Source organism: Rattus norvegicus, chromosome 3 (assembly GCF_036323735.1).
Source record: "Rattus norvegicus strain BN/NHsdMcwi chromosome 3, GRCr8, whole genome shotgun sequence".
Classification (NCBI taxonomy): domain Eukaryota; kingdom Metazoa; phylum Chordata; class Mammalia; order Rodentia; family Muridae; genus Rattus; species Rattus norvegicus.
Window position 1 is genome coordinate 100,095,607 of NC_086021.1, and position 20,392 is coordinate 100,115,998.

General features: G+C 49.6%; 1 protein-coding gene across 1 annotated transcript in view; it reads left to right on the forward strand.

The window, feature by feature from the left end:
• Alx4 (ALX homeobox 4) overlaps nucleotides 1-8,018 on the forward strand; it is a 36,573-nt gene extending 28,555 nt beyond the window's left edge. Inside the window, exons 3-4 of the mRNA NM_001106553.2 lie at nucleotides 5,358-5,486; nucleotides 7,315-8,018. Of these exons, the coding sequence (NP_001100023.1) occupies nucleotides 5,358-5,486; nucleotides 7,315-7,644 (459 nt within the window). The 3' untranslated portion in view covers nucleotides 7,645-8,018. The remainder of the gene's footprint in view (nucleotides 1-5,357; nucleotides 5,487-7,314) is intronic.
• The last annotated feature ends 12,374 nt before the right edge of the window (nucleotides 8,019-20,392 follow it).

Below are 20,392 nucleotides of genomic sequence, written 5' to 3' on the forward strand. Positions count from 1 at the left end.
TACTGACCCTCTTGTCTTGCCTTTCATGCCCTGGGATTACAGGTTTGGGTCCCACCTAGCACACACAACAAAGGCAGCAAATATGTGCAACTCAGTGGCCCTGCTTTTCCAGAGGGTGGCCCCCTGTAAGAAATCATAGAAACAAAAGAGAAAGCCCAAATGCCAAAGTAGGTATGACCAAGCCCACAAGCAAGAGTTCAAGCTTCAGTTTAATACGATATCAACTCCATAGTCAGATGGCTTTTCAGCCCAAAGCATGACAAGAATGACACCTGTGGGTTCTGTGCAAGCAGGAGCCTGACACATGTGAACACAGAGGGCTTCTTTTCTTTTTCTTTTTCTAACATATATGCATGTATATGTATTATGTGTTCATGCATGTTACATTCATGTGTGTTTACAAGTGAGGGAAGATGCATGCACAAGTATATGTGTGTGTATGTGTGTATGTGCATGTGTCTGTGTGCATGTTCATGTATGTTTACAAGTGAGGGAAGACGCATGCACAAGTATGCGTGCGTGTGTGTGTGTGTGTGTGTGTGTGTGTGTGTGTGTGTGTACACACGCACATGCGCATGTGTGTGAAGGCCAGAAGTTAACATTAGATGTCTTTCTCAGTTGCTCTTATTTTTTTAGACAAACTCTTTCCCTGAACCCCAAGCTTGCCAACTTAGCTAGACTATGTGACCACCGAGCCTCTGCTCTGCCCCCCTGGCCAGCATTGGAGTTACAGGTGTGCAACCCCATGCTTGACTCTTTCCAGTGGGTTCTAGGGATCTGAATTCAGGTCCTCTTGCTTCCATGGTGAGTACTTTACAGACTGAACCATCTCCACAGTCCCTAGGCAATCTTCCTTTTTAATGGGCAGGGCACTGTGGCCTGGGCCGCAGGGAGTCAGAACAAAGAGCTCCACCGTCCTGGGCAGTCTCATGACATTGTAGCTTCTGTTCTCCTGGCGGTTCCGAGACCAGCTGAAGGACCATCAGCTTCAGCAAGTCCTGTTTAACACATGGAGGCATCTGCCATTTAGCTTGGGCACATAGAAACTACCAGGAAACCTGCAGCCCCTAGACGCCGCAGTTGCTGGAGCGTGCTGCAGTCTGTGGTGTGATGAAGAACGGCAGAGCAGCTGGGCTTTACTGTCATGCCCGAGCCCTCTCGTGTCCCACGAGACCTCACCTCCTGAGATTCCAGCTCCCAGAGGAGCCCCAGCTTCAGCTCAGGATTGGGGGTAGACAGAAGGGGTAGAGAGGGGGCAGCTGGATGCAAGTCCACTGTACCAGTAGACAGGTAGCATGTTCAGGTGGGGGTAAACCCGTTTGCTTTCTGCTTGTATGTGTGCACTTGTGTGTGTGTGTGTGTGTTACACGCACACTTCTGAAATGAATGTGTGTGTCTAGAGCAGAGTTTAGGGAACACTCAGCAGGAGACAGAGAACAATACAGACCAAGTATTCTGAGTCACTGCTATATAACCAGGTGAGTGCTTTGTTGACACACAGGGACATACCCAGGCCTACTTCTGAAACGCTGAGAAAATTTACAGCTAGAAATTTGTTTTAGTTTAAGGTCAGAAACCATTTCAAGAAATGGGGTGACTATGTTAAAAAAAAATAAAACCCGGGGTTGGGGATTTGGCTCAGTGGTAGAGCGCTTGCCTAGGAAGCGCAAGGTCCTGGGTTCCGTCCCCAGCCCCAGAAAAAAAAAAAACCCCACCAGGGTTAGACTCCTTGTTGTTTAAATTCAGCCTTATACTTCCTGACAGCCAAGGTAGAAAGGGAAACCCTAATATATCATCTATCTTCCTATCAAACAGGAAGGTTATGGAATTACTGAATGGTAGTTCAGAAAAGACCACGTCTTATTTTGATGAGGAAGGAAGACCCAGATGTTGGAAGTGATTGCTCAGAGTTAACCACTGATGCAGAAGCAGTTCTGAGCCTGGGATCCAGGACGCCCCAGCTCGGGAACAGTGCTTTCTGACTAGCTTGCTGTTCTCGGGCACATGCCAGATTGTTCTTAGACTTTTCTCTGTACAAAGGCAGCAGGGTGGGTGGGATCTCTATGTGCGTCAAACCTCTGGGTTGAGCTCTGAGCCTGGCAGTGCCCTGGGGCCGGCGGGGGGTGGGGAGTGCAGGGGTGTACTAGAACCGCCTTGCTTGCCTCTGTGGAGTTTGCTCAGGACCCACACACTGCTTGCTGGTGGCAAGCCAGGTGCCTGGTGTACCGTGATGGCAGGAACAGGGAGGGGCCAATGGGTGGTCCCAAGATGGTCCTTCATGGGAAACAGCCTGGGGTCTGGCCCTGCTCCAGGGGGCTTCGAGGCCTCTCTCTGCTGTCTGGGATTCCAATCTCCACAGCTGGTGTCTGAAGACAATGAGACTGAAGCCTCCCCGCCCTGGGCCACCCCACCCTGGCCCCAGATGGGCTGCGGTTAGAGAGGCCTCCTCCAAGACAGTTGGTTCCTTGAATGGTCTAGTCCTCCAGAGAGGCCTGTGCTGAGTGGGCCAGGCCCGGGTGGGCTGGGAACGGGGTGGTCCTGGCCACAACATCCAGAATGGAGGCACGGCAGGGACCTTGGTGAGCTCTCCTCCTGGGGGCTTATAGAGACGAGCCTGTGGTTGCACGAGCCCCGAGGCACAGAGGCACAGTTGGGGGTCAGAGATGGGAGGACACACCAATTCTCTGCACAGAAACACATACTGGAGTGCAGAGGGAGGCACCAGGTACCATGGTACTTCTAGAGGCTGGGAGGATATTGAAGGCAGCCAGGCTAATAGCTTCTGCCAACTGGGGGACAGAAAAAGGCAGAATTTAGTCTCGGGCCTCAGGCACAGAGTAAAAAGATAGGGACTAAGGACCACCTGGAGAAGGAGGTCCCTGGTAGGCCAGCCCCCCCCCCCCATCTGGGTTTATCTACTCTGCTCTGCCCCATCTCCAACCACCTTCATCAAATGAATCTTCATCAAATGATCCTTCTCCCCACCCTCCCCCAAACAATGCTCTTGGCTACCCCTTCCCAGATAATGGGACTCACACCTCCCTCAAGTACCATATCCCATCCCTCGCCCCCACTCCTCTCATCCCTAATCCCTTTGCCTGACACCGACTTATGCTCTGGACCCTTCTCAGGCAGCCCTGGGTCCCAGTTTCTGTCCTCAGTGATATTGTACACCTCAACCTCCTCTCCACCACAGACACTGGAACCCTCAGGCACAAAACCTTAGCAGGAGCAGCAGCAGCTTCTCTTGCCTCTGCCTCCCCAAGAGAGGAAGGAGTGAGGCTATATATTTTGGTGCTTCTAGTGCCCCCCTCCAGAAAACCCTGGGAGGCGGAGGATGGAGCGGAAGACTGAGCTCAGTCTGCAGGAAATTAAACATGAAATGAAAACAAGCTCCTCTGATTGATTCCTCCAGCCCACCCCAGCCCCCACTGCAGCCGCTGATAAAGGGGGATCCCATTTCACCATGCAGAAGAGCCCCCATGTCTTCCATTCTCCCAGTGGGCATCCTGGGCCTTCACCCCAGGCCTAGTCAAAGTAAAAGTACCCTTCCCCAGGCTCTGGGGCAGGGGCCGAGACCCTGAGCCTTAAAGAGAGCTGTTCTCTAGGGAGGTCATAGGAAGGACACTCTGTGTGTGTGTGTGTGTGTGTGTGTGTGTGTGTGTGTGTGTGTGTGTGTGTGTACGCGCGCGCGCACACACATGCACATGACCAGATAGTACCTTTGTGTGTAAATGTGTATATAAGTCAGATTAGGAAAGGAAAGGAATACACCTACTTTCCCTACCCGACTCTAATGAGACACACTTCCTGCAGACTTTGACCACTTTTCTTCAGCAAGAGAATGAGGTCAGGAGTCATAAACAAACAGCTCAACTGTTCTAGAAACTTCATGCTGTGTTCCCATCTGCTGTCTCCACTTCTACTCTGACATCAGCCCAGACCTCAGCCCCATCCTAAGGATGTGGAACTTGAGGCTTTTAGCAGTTCAGGCACTGCCACAGGCCCATTTTTAAAAGATGCCCTGGAAGCCTCCCATGCCAGAGCCTCAGGAAGGCCCATACTTACTGTTCCTCATCTTTCTCTGCCATGGTTCTTGAGGAGTCTGGGTGTTCTCAGGCAGGATGGCAGAGAGGCTACTCTGGTCTCCATCTCAGAAGTGTGGTGGATTGCCACAGCTAGGGATGCCCTGCCCTGCCCTGCCCTGTTAATGTCTTTCTCAGAGTCTAGACCCCAAATAGCAGCCTGGGTGCAGACCGCAGGGGCACAAACCTGTCCAGCTTTTGCCACTCTAATGGCTCATCAACAAAGCTCACAATTGTGGACCACGCAAATGAGTTACGAAACCAATAGGTTTTTTAAAAGTGTTTTAAGCAAGTTTACACTTTTGTGTTGGGCTGTGTTTGCAGCTATCCTGTGGTGCATGCAGCCTGCAGGTGACAGACTGAGTACACATTGCTGAGCCTGTGTACATCTGAATCTACTGAGCCCACTAGAAGATAGAGAGAAAGCTGTCGGCATTGTCCTCTAGGGAGAGCCTGCTCTGTCCTCTTCCCATTGTTTTTCTCTCCCACCTCTCCGACTGCATCCTCCTTTCTGTCCATAACCAGCCAAGTTCCCTGGGGTAGCAGCCTGCTCTTGCCCTTCTCCTCGTATCTTAGGAAGGTTCTCAGCCACCCCATCAGAGACTCCACATTTACATCTCTCCTGGCTCAGAGTTTGGTCAAGCCAATGGTGTAGCACCTATATACCTCAGTGACAGGTAGCACCTGTCCAGCACCAGTCAGTCTGTATAAGATTTTTCAACAGCCACCCTACCGATACCTCACTAAGGGCAAATTCCATAGTCTAGCTCCTGTTTCCACACATCTTTCCTGTTTCAGAGGGCTTCACTCACCATAACACGAAGGAATTGGCTAAGGGAAGAAACTTCTAGAAAAGGTCTTCATAGCTCGATGGGACTCTTCCTGGAGTCTGGGACCCTCTACATTTTGCATACAGTGCCAGGAAGACCAATGACCAATGGCTTGTACTCATTCTCTATGTCTCCTTGTGTGTGTGTGTGTGTGTGTGTGTGTGTGTGTGTGCGCGCGCGCGCGCGCAATATTTGCCTGTTCTAGTATCTGAAGCTTCACAGTTAGGCCCCAAATCACACTGATGGTTACTGGAATAATGGCATCCTTCCCAACTCTGACAATTCTACATAGTTCTCATACCAAAGAGGGAAAGGTGCAGATTGACTCTTTGTGCCCCTAACACACACACACACACACACACACACACACACACACACACACACACACACTGCCTGAGAGCAAGGCCTAACCCCTGTGACTACCCGCTGCTTTGTCCTGTAGGTTTGGTTCCAGAACCGGAGGGCCAAGTGGCGAAAGAGGGAGCGCTTTGGGCAGATGCAGCAGGTCCGAACCCACTTCTCCACGGCCTATGAGTTGCCCCTCCTCACCCGAGCCGAGAACTATGCCCAGGTACATCCCCCTGCCTGTTATGTTCCCTCTGGCCCTAGACCTGGGATGAAGCAGAGGAGGAAGACTAGGCTCAGGGACGTCAGGTGTATGCATGTTTGACCCTGACTGGGAGACCTAGAATGCTGGGACAGTGCTGTCCTCTGCTGTGGTAAGCATCTGGCAGACAGAAAACCAGGAGCTTTCCAGGGTGTTGGCTGTCCCTCAGGGCACTCCAAGTAACGATGTGCTGAGATAGCAAGGACTTGTGGTCAGGTTGAAATGCACACGGGCCCAAGACAAAGGTTCCACGGAGTCTTAGAGCCTTGCTCTCTTCATGTGTATCTGCAGCTCTCTGAGGCCCAGCTTCTTTGTGTATAAGTTGGACACGATGTAAGTGTCTGCTTCAGCTCTTCTATAACACTATTGTAGGGTCTAGGGTCATTGTTTCTGGAAGATAGCTGCATGGGCTTGACACTCAGGCATCTGCCTGCTGTCTCCCTTCCCTTTTCCAGAAACTTCCCTCCTGTCCATCAGCGAGAACAAGGAGCATTGTGGGTGATGCCAGGCACTGGGGCATCTGGACAGATGTCCTCTTGTCTGAGCGTGCATCCCTGGCACCTCTCTCATGACCTACCTCTGCCTAAGCCTCCTCTAAGTCCTGAGACTTTCCAGCTGCCAGTCACATCAGTGCTCCTGAGTGTGCACAGCTTCGATGCTATCAAACAGCCCCCGCCCATTCCACCCCTGACCTGGGCCAGTTCTGTACCTCCTCCACCTCCCTCAGGATTTGAGGGTCAGAGGGCAGACCTCACTGTGAGGCTGAGGAATGAGGGGTGTCTGGTACATCAGCTTCACCTCTGGTCACATTCTTTAATGCTTGTCTTCCCTCTCCCTCTGTCTTCCCAGGGCCAACCTCTGGCTCTCGCTCTTTGCCCTTGATGGCTGCCATCTGAGCTCAGAGCTAGAGGGAGGGAGCCAACAAGAGACATTTGCCCGTCTCTTTCACCTGCCCCACAGACTCAGATCCTAGATCATTTCCAGGAGGGGGTGGTGATCACATTGTCCCACTCTGAGGCATGCTGGGGCCAGGATCAGTGTGTGGTCAGTCTACAGACAGTTCTTGAGAGCATTAGAAGTTCCTGTGGCGCTTTAGGACCCACTGCCCACCTGGTGGTTCTAAAGGCCTCCTTGAATTCTTGCCACCTTAAGGATGTGCATGCTAGGAGAGTCCTGTCTGAAACAACTGAGAGCCTAGAATGTACAGTTGAAAGGAGCTAGTCCTTTCTTCAAAGGGAACCTAGGCACCCCACATTCACCCCCTTGGAGATACTTAGAGAGCAGAGACACTGAGGCTAGATGTGGGAGCTGGGGAGAGAAAAAGGATGTCAGTAGAAGAGAAGATGTGTAGTTGAACCTCACCTCAGAGCTGGGGCCACTTTTTCACTGCTGGACTAGTTGGGAACCTTCAAGGGTTCTGTCTTGGAGCCTTAGGCATTGACCTAGGCCTATGGGAGCACTCAGATGCTCCCCACAGTGATCCCTACATCGCCCCGACCTGCAAGCCTGCAGTCTGTGTTGTCCGCCCCCTGCCCCAGGCCTCAGAGATGCTTTCAGGTGAATCCAGAGCAATGCTTTGCCTGGACCCTAAGGCAGTTTGAAACACAATCCTTGCTACTGACCTACCCTGGAAATTGAAATTCTAAAACATAAATTCACCACCAGGGGTTCCCTGGGCATCTTTAATGTTGGACACCTAAGAATGGTTTCATTGCAATGATGGACAGCTGAGCCCTTCTGTACCACTGCCCTCCCAGCTAGCCTGTGACATCTCTTCTTTCACTGTCCCCAGATTCAGAACCCGTCCTGGATTGGCAACAATGGGGCTGCCTCGCCAGTGCCAGCCTGTGTGGTCCCCTGTGACCCAGTGCCTGCCTGCATGTCCCCTCACGCTCACCCTCCTGGCTCTGGAGCCAGCAGCGTCTCCGACTTCTTGAGTGTCTCTGGAGCTGGCAGTCACGTGGGCCAGACACACATGGGCAGCCTGTTTGGAGCAGCTGGCATCAGTCCGGGCCTCAACGGCTACGAGATGAATGGCGAGCCAGACCGCAAGACCTCGAGTATTGCTGCCCTGCGCATGAAGGCCAAGGAGCACAGTGCAGCCATCTCTTGGGCCACATGACAGAGCCCCTCCTGCCACTCCTGATGTCATCCCCTTCCCTGGGGCCCTGGCCATGCCCCTGTTTTCCAGGCCCCAGCTTCCCACTTGACTTTCCTCTTAGGAACCTGGCCTGGCCCAGGGGCCTGGCCCTCAGCACTTTCAGCCACCCCAAGTCTGAGACCCCAGGGACTGCTGGGAGGGAGGGGGCGAGGGTAGGCTCTTGCCCCTCCCTGGCTCTGAGGTCATGACCCCTGCTCCCTGCCAAAGGCAGTGGAGAAAGCCAGGTGGCCCTGTGTGTAGCTTTGCATCACGTAAGCTGAGGCCCTGTCTCTCTTCCTGTTCTTTTGCCCCTTCCATTTGACTTGAGTCAAAGTTAGGCTCCCTTCCAGACCTAGCAGCTTCAACAGTCCAGCCTCGTCTCACCTTCCTTTTTCCTGTGGGGTCTCCTGGTCTCCGGGTCTATGGCTGCGTGTCTTAAGTAACAAGCTGCCACGCAGGGCCGGCTCCTCACTTCCTTTGCTCCCTGAAAACACATAGAATCCCACGTTCTGTATCTAAGGAATCTGCTCATCCACCCACCCAATGGGCCCTGGTGACTGTGTCTTTACTGTCCCCTGTGACAGATGTGCCTGGAAGAAGTAGGAGGTGAGAGGAGGGGACAGAGCTGAAGGACGCTGTTGAAGTCCACCCATAGCCCTCATGGAGATGTGGGCCAGCCTTTGCTCCTCAGCTGGCTTTGGTTGACACTGTGAAGGTGGTTGCCAGGTGTGAAGAGAGGCAAGGACACAGATTTTTCCCCCACCGCTACCATCACACATGGCCATCGGAAGCAGAGAAGATCCCAGAATGATGATCCAGTGGGCTGAATCTGGGTACCACCCGGTGTCTTCTATGGTGGAGAAGTCCCTTGGTCAGCCCTAGTGCCTCCTCAGGGCCCCTCTGGGAGGAGTTGAGATATTTGTCCTCTCCCTCCTGGTCATTCGTTGGGGCTGTTGGGCAGTGTCTTGGGCTGGAAGAAGTTACACCTTGGAAGACATAAGCTAGAGCACAGGGCCATGGCTGAAGGGATCAGGAGCAGAGGACACGTGACCAGCTCAGCAGCCTCCAGCCAGGACGGCCTTACCATGCTCAGACTAACTATGCCCACCCACCACCCTGCCACAGCGTCACATCTGCCGGAGCTCCCCATACAGGGTAGGTGGAGATTGGTGCCCCTCTAGGATAAAAGGAGAGCCGCTTTTCAGTTACCCTACACACCCTCTCAGAGATCCTATCCTTCCTTCTTCCCCAGGGGCCATGATCTCTGCCTCAGCTGGCCTCAGGAAAGGCTCTGCCTCTGCCTCAGGAAAGGCTCTCATCAAGCCCCACCAGGTCCACTCCCCATGGCAGGAAGTCCTCCTGAAACCAATCCCCTATTTGAAGGAAGGGGCTCTCTGTCTACCTGACTTGACCTGGAGCTAGGAACTAGGATTTGAAGTGGGTCCAGCCCTCACCTGAGCTGGAGCACAGAACCACCCTTGAGGTAGGTCCCTCAAGCAGGTGGCCTTTTCCTGAGGAGACACACTTGCCTTTTCTACCTTCTGCCTTGACTATTGGCTCACTAGGCCCAGGGTTCAGCTCTCCGAATGGCCTCTTAGGTTGGGCTGAGGACGAGGACCCCTGCCTTCGATCTGTTCTAGGTCTCAGTGGGTGAGAGGGAAGCATGCCTTCCTGCTGTGTGTCCTCATCTGCTCTGGATTGTAGACAGACTAAGCCCTCAGTAGAATGCAGACTCTGGGTTGGGTCGGCCACTCCTAGTTCTTAGAAAGATCTTAGGAAGGCAAAGAAGGTTTGCGGTACTGAATTCAGGGTTCTTGGTGGCTTGGCTTTAATGCTTCAGATCTTTGGGGATCTAGGTCTGTCTTACATGGTCTCAGAATCTATCAAGAGAAGGAAGGACATCAGGTCAGAAGCAACACCTTGGGGACCTTCTTTCATGGCTGTTATGTAGAGAGTGAGAGCCTGGGCAACCCAGCAAGAAGGAAGGACAGAGAGAGGGCTTTTGGTAGATTCTTCTGAGAGGGAGTGACGTTTAACTTCAAGTTCTATTTTTGGCCAGGCTAAACACAAAGTCAGGAAAACTCCAACCTGGAAGCTTCAGAATGAAAATAGTTTATAGAAATAAATCCCCCTTCGTTTCCAGACAGCCAAGCATTGACATGCCTTCTACCATCGCTCCAGATGTAGACATTTTCACCTAGGCTGCTCTGGAAGGCAGGCCTTGGTCTCAGTTGATGCCTGAGTTCCCACTGGGCCTCCTTCGTATCTTAGACGGTCATGGCAACCTGGCTTCCTAAAGAGACAGAAGCGCAGATGAAGAGAGAGGACTTCCTGCTGGGTGGTCACTGCTAGATGAGGAAGCTGACTGAGCTGAGGCCAGCCTTGCCTAACAGCATAGTTAGGGGCCATGCTTAGTCCCGCCTGCCTGGCTGTGCCACAGAGAGCAGTCCTGCCCACCACAGCTCAGCTATTCAGGGGCCCCTTCACAGTACCGGGCCCAGGTTCTGGGGCAGACAGGCAGGCCTCCAAGGTTTTCTTTGAGTTGTTTCTTCCTGATCCTCAGTTCTCACAACCACATCTCCACCTTTGAGGAGCAGGATGAGTGGGGATTTAGGCAAAGAGGCAGCAAGATCTATAAGTTCTCCAGCACACACTGCCAGGATCATGTTGGACACAGCTCGGATGCCCATCTCCCTGAGCAGACAGGAAGGATTCTATGGAAACCACCATGTCCCCTTTATTCAGTCAATTACCCTCTGGGCTATCCTTGGGCAGAACATCTCTGGGGACTCAGAGGATCCCAAGGTTAAAGGTCAATAGGAATGACCCTGACTGTCAGTTATAGAGACACAGACCCAGCAGAGGGAGTGAGGCAGGCAATCTGGCCCCCAGGATGCTAATTCATAACCTTACAATTTCAAACCGGGGCAAGCTTCTATTTCTGTCCCTCAGCTCCATTTTGCTGCAAGGATGCCATAGGGAGGAGTTCCCACTGGACAGTATCTCCCACCCTTCCCCTTCCTTTGCTCCCCTTTCACTCACACATAGAGCTAGGCCTGTATACTACTGATTTTGGAGGACCGTTTTCAATGTCTAATAATCTGTTTGGGTGTGTCGTGGTCAGAAAAAAGAGAGAGAGAGCGAGAGAGAAAAGCTGAGTGTGATGGAACATGAACCTCAACAAATACTGGCTGTTCTTGTAAGATAGTTTAACCCTGTACAAATGCAACTTTTCTTTTAGCTTAATGGCCTGGGGTGGAACATTCAAATATATAAATATATATATTAAAATACATTAAAATTTCAGAAAAATGTAAAAAAAAATTGAGGTCCGTTCCATAAAGTTTTACTGCCTATACCACCATGTAACTACGTTATAGCAAAATATTAAAGAGAAACATTCTTTTCTTTTAAAGTAAGTTATTGCACTTACATCTTTTGGAGAGGGGAGGAAGGTGGGAAGAAGCCCCCCCCCCAGGAGCTGAGGGGCTGAGGTGGGCGAAAGGCAAGGCAGAGGCACCTGACACTCCCCTTTTGTCGGGGACAGCCCAGACTGTCTGTTTGGTTGTTGTTGTTTGCAATAAACTCCTTCCTCCTCTCAACTGGAGTCTGTCTGTTTTGTTCCCGACTTATGACAGATGAAATGTGATCAGAGAGGCCTCTGAAATCTCATGTTAATTGAAGTCGGCAAAAAAATACTAACAGTGCCCTTTTGAACTGCTGACACAGCGCAGGATGGGTTATCAGGCTAGATTAACAACAGGTGGCCAGCCAGCCCTCCAGCACAAAGAGGGGTGCATGGTCTGACAGGGTCTGGGACACGCCCCCTCTTCCACTGGGAGCAGCAGACAAGCTGCAGGGAGCAGAGATGCCTAGGCTTGCCTCTTGGGCAGGGGGACAGACTGTGAACCACACTTCTGAGCCTACGCTGTGCCGAATGGCTCCGCAGCAGCCAGCTTCCATGACCTCACTGTCCCCAAAAACAGTGCAAGTGTGCTGAGAGTACAGGACGGGCCTCTAGGAGGGAGACGAAAGGCCCCGCCTGGCTCTGGTAGAGTACTGGTTGGTAGAAGGAATTTTCCCATCAGGAAAAAAAAATGGGTAAATGAATCTGAAAGCCAGGCTATGAGGACAAAGGACGAAGCAGACAGGGGCTGCAGGAGATGCCTCAAAAAGAGGCACTGGGTCTTGGAGTAGCTAGTGGAGAAATAGAGTCCCAAGGCATAGGAAGATACCTTGTCCCAGTCCCCAAGTGTGGGGAGGGTTTAATGATTAGATACAAGCATAGGTTATACTCACATGAGATGCATTCATGGGTTATACAAGCATGATATACAAGCATGGATTATATATGCATAGGATGCATGCATGGGCTATACATGCATGGGCTATACATGCATGAGATACAAGCATGGGTTGTACATGCGTGAGATGCACACATGACTATACATGCATGAGATGCATGCATGGTTATACATGCATGAGATGCATTACTGGATTATACATGCATGAGATACACGGATGGGTTATATATGTGCAGGGGGTCATGAACGATGGTGACTGTTCACCTTCTCATCCTCTCAGTTCAACCATCTGAACACTCTCTCAGAGACACCTCAGACTTGCTACCCAGGAGGAGGAAATTCTGTGTAGCACAGATGCATTCCAGATAGATCTGTAAACATACTTTAGAAAATGACAGCTGGCACACATAGGGCTCGGGGTTGCAATAACATTTGGACTCTTACCCCAAATCATAGGGCAGGAACTGAGGCAGGGCAGGAAAAGCCACCTGTGCATGGAAACAGTGGGGTACTGGCTCTACCACCCACTTCTGCTTCCTCCTTGGGAGTTAAACACTTCTGAATCTCAGAGTCCAGACAAGTGCTGTTTCTCCAAGAAGTCCGGCTGTGGGAGAAGTTGGCTGGGTCATGCATCTCTAGAGGAAGTCCTTTCCAGAGACTTGTGCTTCTAAGGACAACCATTCCCCAGTAGGCACGGGGGATGCCTTCAGGACCTCTAGACACCCAGATCAAAGATGCTCAAGTCCCTCCTACACAATGGTGTATCCCCTCCCAATTTCCTTTGATTGCCTCTCTATCCTTAGCAATATTACTACAGCAGGAACGCCAGGTACATACACAGAGTTAAACTGTACTGTCTGTGATGTAAGGATAGGATGAGGTTATCGCATGTTCAGTAGGGAGGCACACCTTCTTTAATGTTTGTCTCTGTGTTGAATCTGCTGACAAGGCACCTGACATCATGAGGGGACTGACTCTGCTTTCAGGGGAGGGAGAAACTGTCATTGAGTATGGCTCCAACCCCCTGTCTGGCCACCAAACACACACAGCTCATGGTCCCCCAAACTATCAGACCTTTCATTGTCACTGTCTTTAGGCTTGCCATTCATCTGCCTAGAATGCCTGTCACCTCCTGGATCTCTCTCTCTAGGCAGTCTCCCGCTGATCCTGTGCATTTCCTCCAGCCGAGGCCTCTGTGGAAGTCCACTCAGTATCCACTGCAGGGCATCTGCTTCTTGGGAGAGTGCAGCACCTTGCAGACAGACAGCCCTGTGACAACGACCCTTATCTGTGCACATCCTCACACTAAAGGGTTTCAGGACCCAGGATGTGCTCACACTGGAGAGCAGGTTCTGAAGCTTTCAGACGGGACTTGGAACTATGGTTCAGGGTTGGGAGGGAGGTCGGAGAGAGCCAGCATGGACTGGTGGTGTAGCTCAGTTGGTGGCGTGCTTCCTGGCATGTAGAAGCCCTGGGGTTCATCTCCAGCACTGCATAAAACAGGCATGATGACATATGTGTGGCATTTGGGTGGCAGAGGCAGGAGGATTACAAGTTCAAGGTCATCCTCAACTATAAAGCAACTTTAAGGCCAGCCTGGGCCTCATGAGACCCTGGAGAGATGGGTGGTGAGGGGAGGGGAAGAAGGCAGGAGAGAGAGAGACTGACAGACAGACAGACAACACCAGAGGCTGAGTCAGGCCTCTGGAGAGCAGCTTGTGATGAACTCGGAGCCTCATCTTGACAGTGAACCCTGCGGTGTCCCTCCCGACTCCTGCACATCTGTGAGGAACCACAGCATGACAGGGGATCTGATCTCACTATCTCTTCATCCTGGGGTCAAGCCATCCCAAGGCTGGCTCCTCACGATAGTGCAACAAATTCCAGCACAATAGTGTTCCTCTTGGAACCTCTCCACTCAGTCCTGAACTCAAGTCCCATGTTTCAGTCTCCCTTAGATAACCCTTGTGCCTCACACCCTGCACTCTGCAGAGACTTTTTCCTGTCTTGGTGCCAAGCCCAGCCAAACTGCTTTGCCCCTGTGCCCCCTGCCTTGCTAGAAGAAACCCTGCCAACCCTGGCCACCATGAGTGGCTTGGTCCCCAGACAGCCGAATGCTTGCTGTGCTGAGAGTGAAGAGGGGGCTGGGGCAGGGCTCATCCTCCCATGGCCCAGATTTGCATGCTCAGCAGCTATGGAACAATGGACCCTCCACAAATAGCACAAATAGCCAGCTCCCTAAAATAGGGCTGACTACAGATCCTCTACATGTTCATGGCGAGAAGACGTGAGCCGGCGCCAGAAGACAATGGGGTGTAAGAGTTGAATTTTTCCCAGGAATTCCGTGTGATTCCAAACAGATTTTTTTTTCTTTTTAGCTCAACATAGACCAACAGGCTTGAGGAAAGACAAGCGTGCACACAGAGCGTCGGGTTTATGGCCATGTGCGTACCATGTGTTAAGGTGTTGCCTTGGCTGGTGGGGAGCAAACCCTCTGTGGTCCTTCGTGGGGTCCCCCTGCAGCCCCTTCAGGACATGGCTCTTACATGTTCCAGGATTGGCGTGTGTGTGTGTGTGTGTGTGTGTGTGTGTGTGTGTGTGTGTGTGTGTGTGTGTGTGTGGCACTGCAGTGCTCTTGCTGTGGCTTCTGGGATATCTCTTTCAGTTTTTCACAAGTCCCCTCCCCCTCTCTTCTCAGCTGTATCTCTATTACTCCCAAGTTCTCGGGGGAAAGCTATAGCCCCACCTATACCATGGAATGAAAGAAAAATGGAGAGATAGATGTAAGGATTGAGATAGAGATAGAAAGGTATACATGTATACATACACACACATACATACATTACATACATACATACACATACATACATGCATACATGCATAATGCATACATATACACACATACGTACATATCGAGGCAGTGGAGAGGATTGGATAAGGATGGGGTGCAGAAGCAGCCCGTATCTCCCCTCTCACATAGATTTACACAGAGAATTCTGTCCTGAGGACAGAGGGGGAAAGCCAGGAAGTCACTTTCAACCAAGATCAGAGTTGGTCTTAAAGATGGCTTTTGCTCTGCTGCTGCAGGCTCAATACTGAAATGCTTTTTGCTGCACCTCCCTGGCCAATCCATAAAGCAGAGAAATGGTTCTCCACTCCTACAGGGGCCAAGAGTTAAAAGGTTTGACACAGTGAAAAGTCGTAGACACAGGGACACAATGCAAGCAAGAGCTTACTGCCACTCAAGTGGCTAAGGGCAGGACACCAAACCTGGGGGACGGTCACCAAGTGTGCCATCTGACTATGATCCTACATTTCTGGGATGAATAAAGGTGAGCAGTGTAGCACTCGATCTCCACAGGATGCCAAAACTAAGTCCCACACGTGAGGCAGCTTAAACAGCAGACATTCAGTTCCTCACATCCCCAGAGCCTGGTCCTGGAGCTGGAGTGGTCTCCCTGTGGCTTCTTGCAGATAGCTACTTTGTCTCAGTGTCCTCGTGTGTCCTCTGTGTAGCCATGTGAAGTAAAATGGCTTAGCTGTCCCTTCTCTTTCTTGCTGACAGAAGAACCCTCTCTCATGGCCTCCTTATAGATGCTGTCTCCAAACACAGTGGCACAGGGTGGTTGTGTGTCAGGGCTTCTGTGAATGAGCAGGGGTGAGGTGGGGCAGAATTCAGTCATTAACAAGCAGTGTGGCTTGTGTGTGTCATGTAGGTAAGGAGTAATGGGGATGCATATGAACAAGTGGTTGATCCTTCCTAGAGGATCTCAGGGGTCCCGGTGGCATGGCAACCTCTAGTTTAGAGCCCTGTCACTTTCTTCCTACTCCCTCCCTGGTCCATGTCATCAGAACTCAGACTAACATGCAGTTCTGTCCAGCTGTCCGTAGTGAGAACCCTAAGTGAGAAGCTTCATTCTGCTACAGGCTGGGGCTGCAACTCTCACGTGTAAACTGTAGGTGTCAGCCTCATTGGCTTAGTGAACACCTACATTGTCTCTTGTGGGTGGGAGGGCTTTCAAAGGAATCTGGTGTGTATGTCAGGAAGACAATAGAGAGGGTTTGCTCCCAGCATGGGTGTCATCCATGCCATGGCCTGGGGTCTGATATAGAAAAAGAGACTGAAATCACTCCTTGTCATTTACTGCCTCATGCGACTGGTGGGACTCTAGAAACCAAGTCTTTTCACTAAATGAAATGACCCTGGAAGGCAGAAGTTATCTCTATTTCTTTTTTAGTTTGCCCATGTCACCAACACAAAATGCTTTAGATGAGGCAATTTCTAACCAAAAGCAATTGACTTCTCACAATAATAGGGGCTGGGAGGCCAAGCTCAAGGTGTCAGCAGTTATGGGCTGCTGTGGTACCTTCTTCCTTAAGTGGTAGGATGGACAAACATGCCTCTCTTAGGTCTCTTTTATAAAAGCACTAAATCCTATTGATCTCCCGTCTGCCTGATAGCACTGGAGACCCTTTAGTAGTCTAGAACATGGATCAATACGGTTTGCTTTCTGATACCCATCACCTGTATCATGCCTCTGCTTTCCCTGAAGAGCCAGGCCCTTGCTTACTCTAACAAAGAACCATCTTTGTTTTCAAAGGTTCCCATTTCCTAGCTCATGATCATTTTAAACCTTTCCTTTCTAGTTTAAGTAATTCAAGTCAGGTCTGCCTCGTAGGATGCCACTCACACATTTGGTACTTTTGATCTTAACTAAGTTCAGATTTTTTGGTGTGTGTGTGTGTGTGTGTGTGTGTGTGTGTGTGTGTGTGTGTGTGTGTATGTATGTGCGTGTGCGTGTGCGTGTACGTGTGCATGTATGTATGTGTGTGTGCATGTGTGTGTGTGTGTGTGTGTGTGTGTGTGTATGTGTGTATCAACCCAGCAACTATTTAGAAATGTGTTAAACCCAGCTACTAGGGATCTTCTCAGATATTTGTTACCAATTTCTGACTTAATTATACTGGGTTCAGAAGATGTAGTTCTTTTTTTAAATAAAAATTGCATTTCATTATTTGTGTGTGTGTGTGTGTGTGTGTGTGTGTGTGTATACACATACATGCAAGTCACAGAATGGGTATGGACAAGGACAAAGGACAATCTGTGGGAATTAGTTCTCTTCTTCCATTATGTGTCTCATACTCAGGTCATCAGATTTGGCAGCAAGTGCTGTTATCCACGGAACCATCTCATTGGCCCAAAGTATGTATTTCTAATATTCTCAATTTTTGTAACGTTATTGAGGCTTACTTTTGATGTAACACAATTAGGGAGTGCACGCATGCAGTTTTGAGAATTGTATCTCAGCTGCAGTAGGATGCAGCAGATGTGCATTAAACCACAGTGTTTGACAGTGTTGCTCGGGTCATCTCTATCTTCCTATCAGCTTGTTTCACTAGTCACTAAGGTTGGTGAGACATATCACACAACCCCACGTTCTGTTTTCTTCTAGTTGGTTTTGCTTTATATATTTGAAGCAGCTGTTTGTTACATACATTGATATATTGATGACTTGACCCTTTATCATTATCAATACTGAACGTTTCTCTTTCTCTCTAGAAATAGAACCACTCCCATTTAGACTTAAATGCACCGTACTTTCCTGAGAAGAGTGTATAATTAATTGCCCTTGCTGTTTTGGTTGCTATAAGAACCTACCACAGATGGTATCATTTATAAAGAGTAGAGGTGTACTTTTTATGGTTCTGGAGATTGGCATCTTTTTGGCTTCTGGTGAAGGCCTTCTTATAACATGCCATAACATGGCAGGAGACATGGCCAAGGAAGATGAATTTGCAACTCCAGAGAGTGAGAACTCACCCACTTCAACACTGGTACATCAGAGGTAAGATTTCACACATGGACCAGAGAACCTAGTAAAGCCACAGCACTAGCTGATGATCTCTGTAGTTTATTCACAGCGATTGGGCCATTTATATTTAATGTAATTATTGGTATGTTTGCATTTAAGTAAAAAGTATTTCTTTTTGTTTCTAACTAGTTTGTTTATTTATCTTTTCTTTTTCCTCTGTCCTTAAATTGAGTACTTTTTTGGTATTTCATTTCCAATGTTGCTTTAGCAACTGTGCTCTTAAAAATATTTTAACTGTTTGTCCTATAGTTTATGTATTTGTACACAGGTAGCACAAATTAAAAGATTTATTTATTAGTGTGTGTGTGTGTGTGTGTGTGTGTGTGTGTGTGTGTGTGTGTAGGGGGCTGTGCACATGCAGAGGCCAGAAGAATATATAAAGGCATGAATCCGTAAAATTGGAGTTACAGGTATTTGCAGGGCACCTGACTTGTTATTTGGTGGCAGATATCCTGGCTCTGGTTGTCAGGGTTGCACAGTAAGTGCTGTTAACTGAGGAGCTGTCTTCCCAACCCCAGAGACACACTCTTGACATTCCCTCTCAATACTCCATCAGTCTATCATTTTTTCACTAATAGTTTTACTTAGTTGATTTGAGACAAAAATCTTGGAGTTATCTGTAAGCCTTGATTTCTTTCGCCTCCTACCTTTGATTTCTCAATACATTTAGTAGACATTCTAGGCAGTTTAAGTTCTTACCATTCATGCTCCCATCTCTCCCTTTGTGCATAAGTAGTGACCACACACAGGTTCTTAGGCTAGCTCTTCTCTCAAGTCTTGTCTCTTCATGGCTTGGTGCTTTTCAAGACTTAAAGATTTGTTTAAACGTGCTCTCTAGCCACCCTCCACACAGTACTTTTCTGTGCCCCAGTCGCTACCTGTCTCCAGCGTTCTGCCTTCTAGTTGTCATAGTATCTATGGATATCTGAAATTACCCTTTCTTGTACTTGCCATGGTTGTCTATTATCTCAGATTCTTGGCCTGCTGCTAGCAAGCATGTGGTTTTGCTCAATGGAGTGCCCTCCCAGCATGAATGGAATCTTACACATAATAACTCAGTAAAGATTTATCAACTCAACGAATCCATCACAGTAGGCTTTTCCTCCTTCTTTTCTTCCTTCCTTCCTCCTTTCTCCTTCCTTCCTTCCTCCTTTCTCCTTCCTCCTTCCTTCTTCCTTCCTTCCTCCTTCCTTCCTTCCTCCTTTCTCCTTCCTCCTTCCTTCTTCCTTCCTTCTTCCTTCCTTCCTCCTTCCTCCTTCCTTCTTCCTTCCTTCCTTCCTCCTTCCTTCCTTCCTCCCTCCCTCCTTCCTTCCTTCCTTCCATTTATTCTTTCTTCCTAATCAAGAGAATTATTAATAGTTAATGGAATAAAAACGTAGGAGTGAATATTTACTTTCTCCTGGTCCTTTCACTAAAAGTGAATTAAGTCTTACAATTCTCTTAATAGACTTTGGGGTCTGGTTGGAAAAGACATCTCCACTGAGTGCAGACTGATGTGTCCTGAGATGAGGATGGTGGTCTGATGCTTGGTGGCCCAGTGCCTCAGAAGTGGTAGGATGTGGTTATAAACTTAACTTCAAATGGACAAGGCTGGGTCCTAGCCATGGTCTCTTGAATAATTTTGGTCCATTGTCCAAAGCTAAAGAAACCAAAGCCCTCTCGAGAGATCCTCTTTCAGGACACTCCTCTCACCCAGGCATCCATATACCAGGTGCCCCATTACATGGCTGCCAGGTTCATACAGATAGCATGAGGCCAAGAGGCACACACATCCTTATGTGTAAAACAGATACCCATCCTTATAACTGCCAAGGAGGGGCCAGGGAAGGGGGAAAGGCACTGGCTCTTGGATCTCCCATGCACTGGGGAAGATGGAGTTAATGAAATCCATGCTTAGCCATGTTGTCAAGATATCAAACCAAACTGGTGACAAGATCAAGGCTGTTAGGAGGGAAATTGCTGGGCCTGTATCCAGAAAGCCAGGACAGGGTACTTGGCGCTGAGTAGGCAGAAGGGAGATGAAGGTGAGTCCCACAGGATCTACCAGAGAAAGACTATTGGAAATCCTAGAGGGGCTCTGCCACCAATGCACAATTTTCCTTAATTTCCTCAATTGTGGCTGTTATCCCCGTAATGAGAAACACAACTTCACTTCTAAGCAGGCAGTGAGGCTGGCAGAAAGCTGAAACCTGAAAATCAGCAGATACAGGGCTGCATACAGCCTTTTCTAGTGAAATTAAGCCACATCCAAAACACAGGGAAAGGGCTCCAAATAGCTTCAGACAGCAGCCAGCCAGGCAGGGCCCTTACCAGGCACCGGATGGACGCTCTGTGGACTCGTCAAAAGGGGCCCAAATCACAAGTGCTCATTTCAATAACATGAGAAAATAAACACGAGCCTTATTTATAGCACAGGAAAGGGACTGGGGCAAAAGACTGCTCATTTGGTAATCCACCCTGATAGGGCAGACAGGATCCAGACCCCCAGGCTCTCTAGTAACAGAGTAAGCTGGGAAAGGGGCCAGAGGAGGGTTGGCAGCCAGCATCACCAGG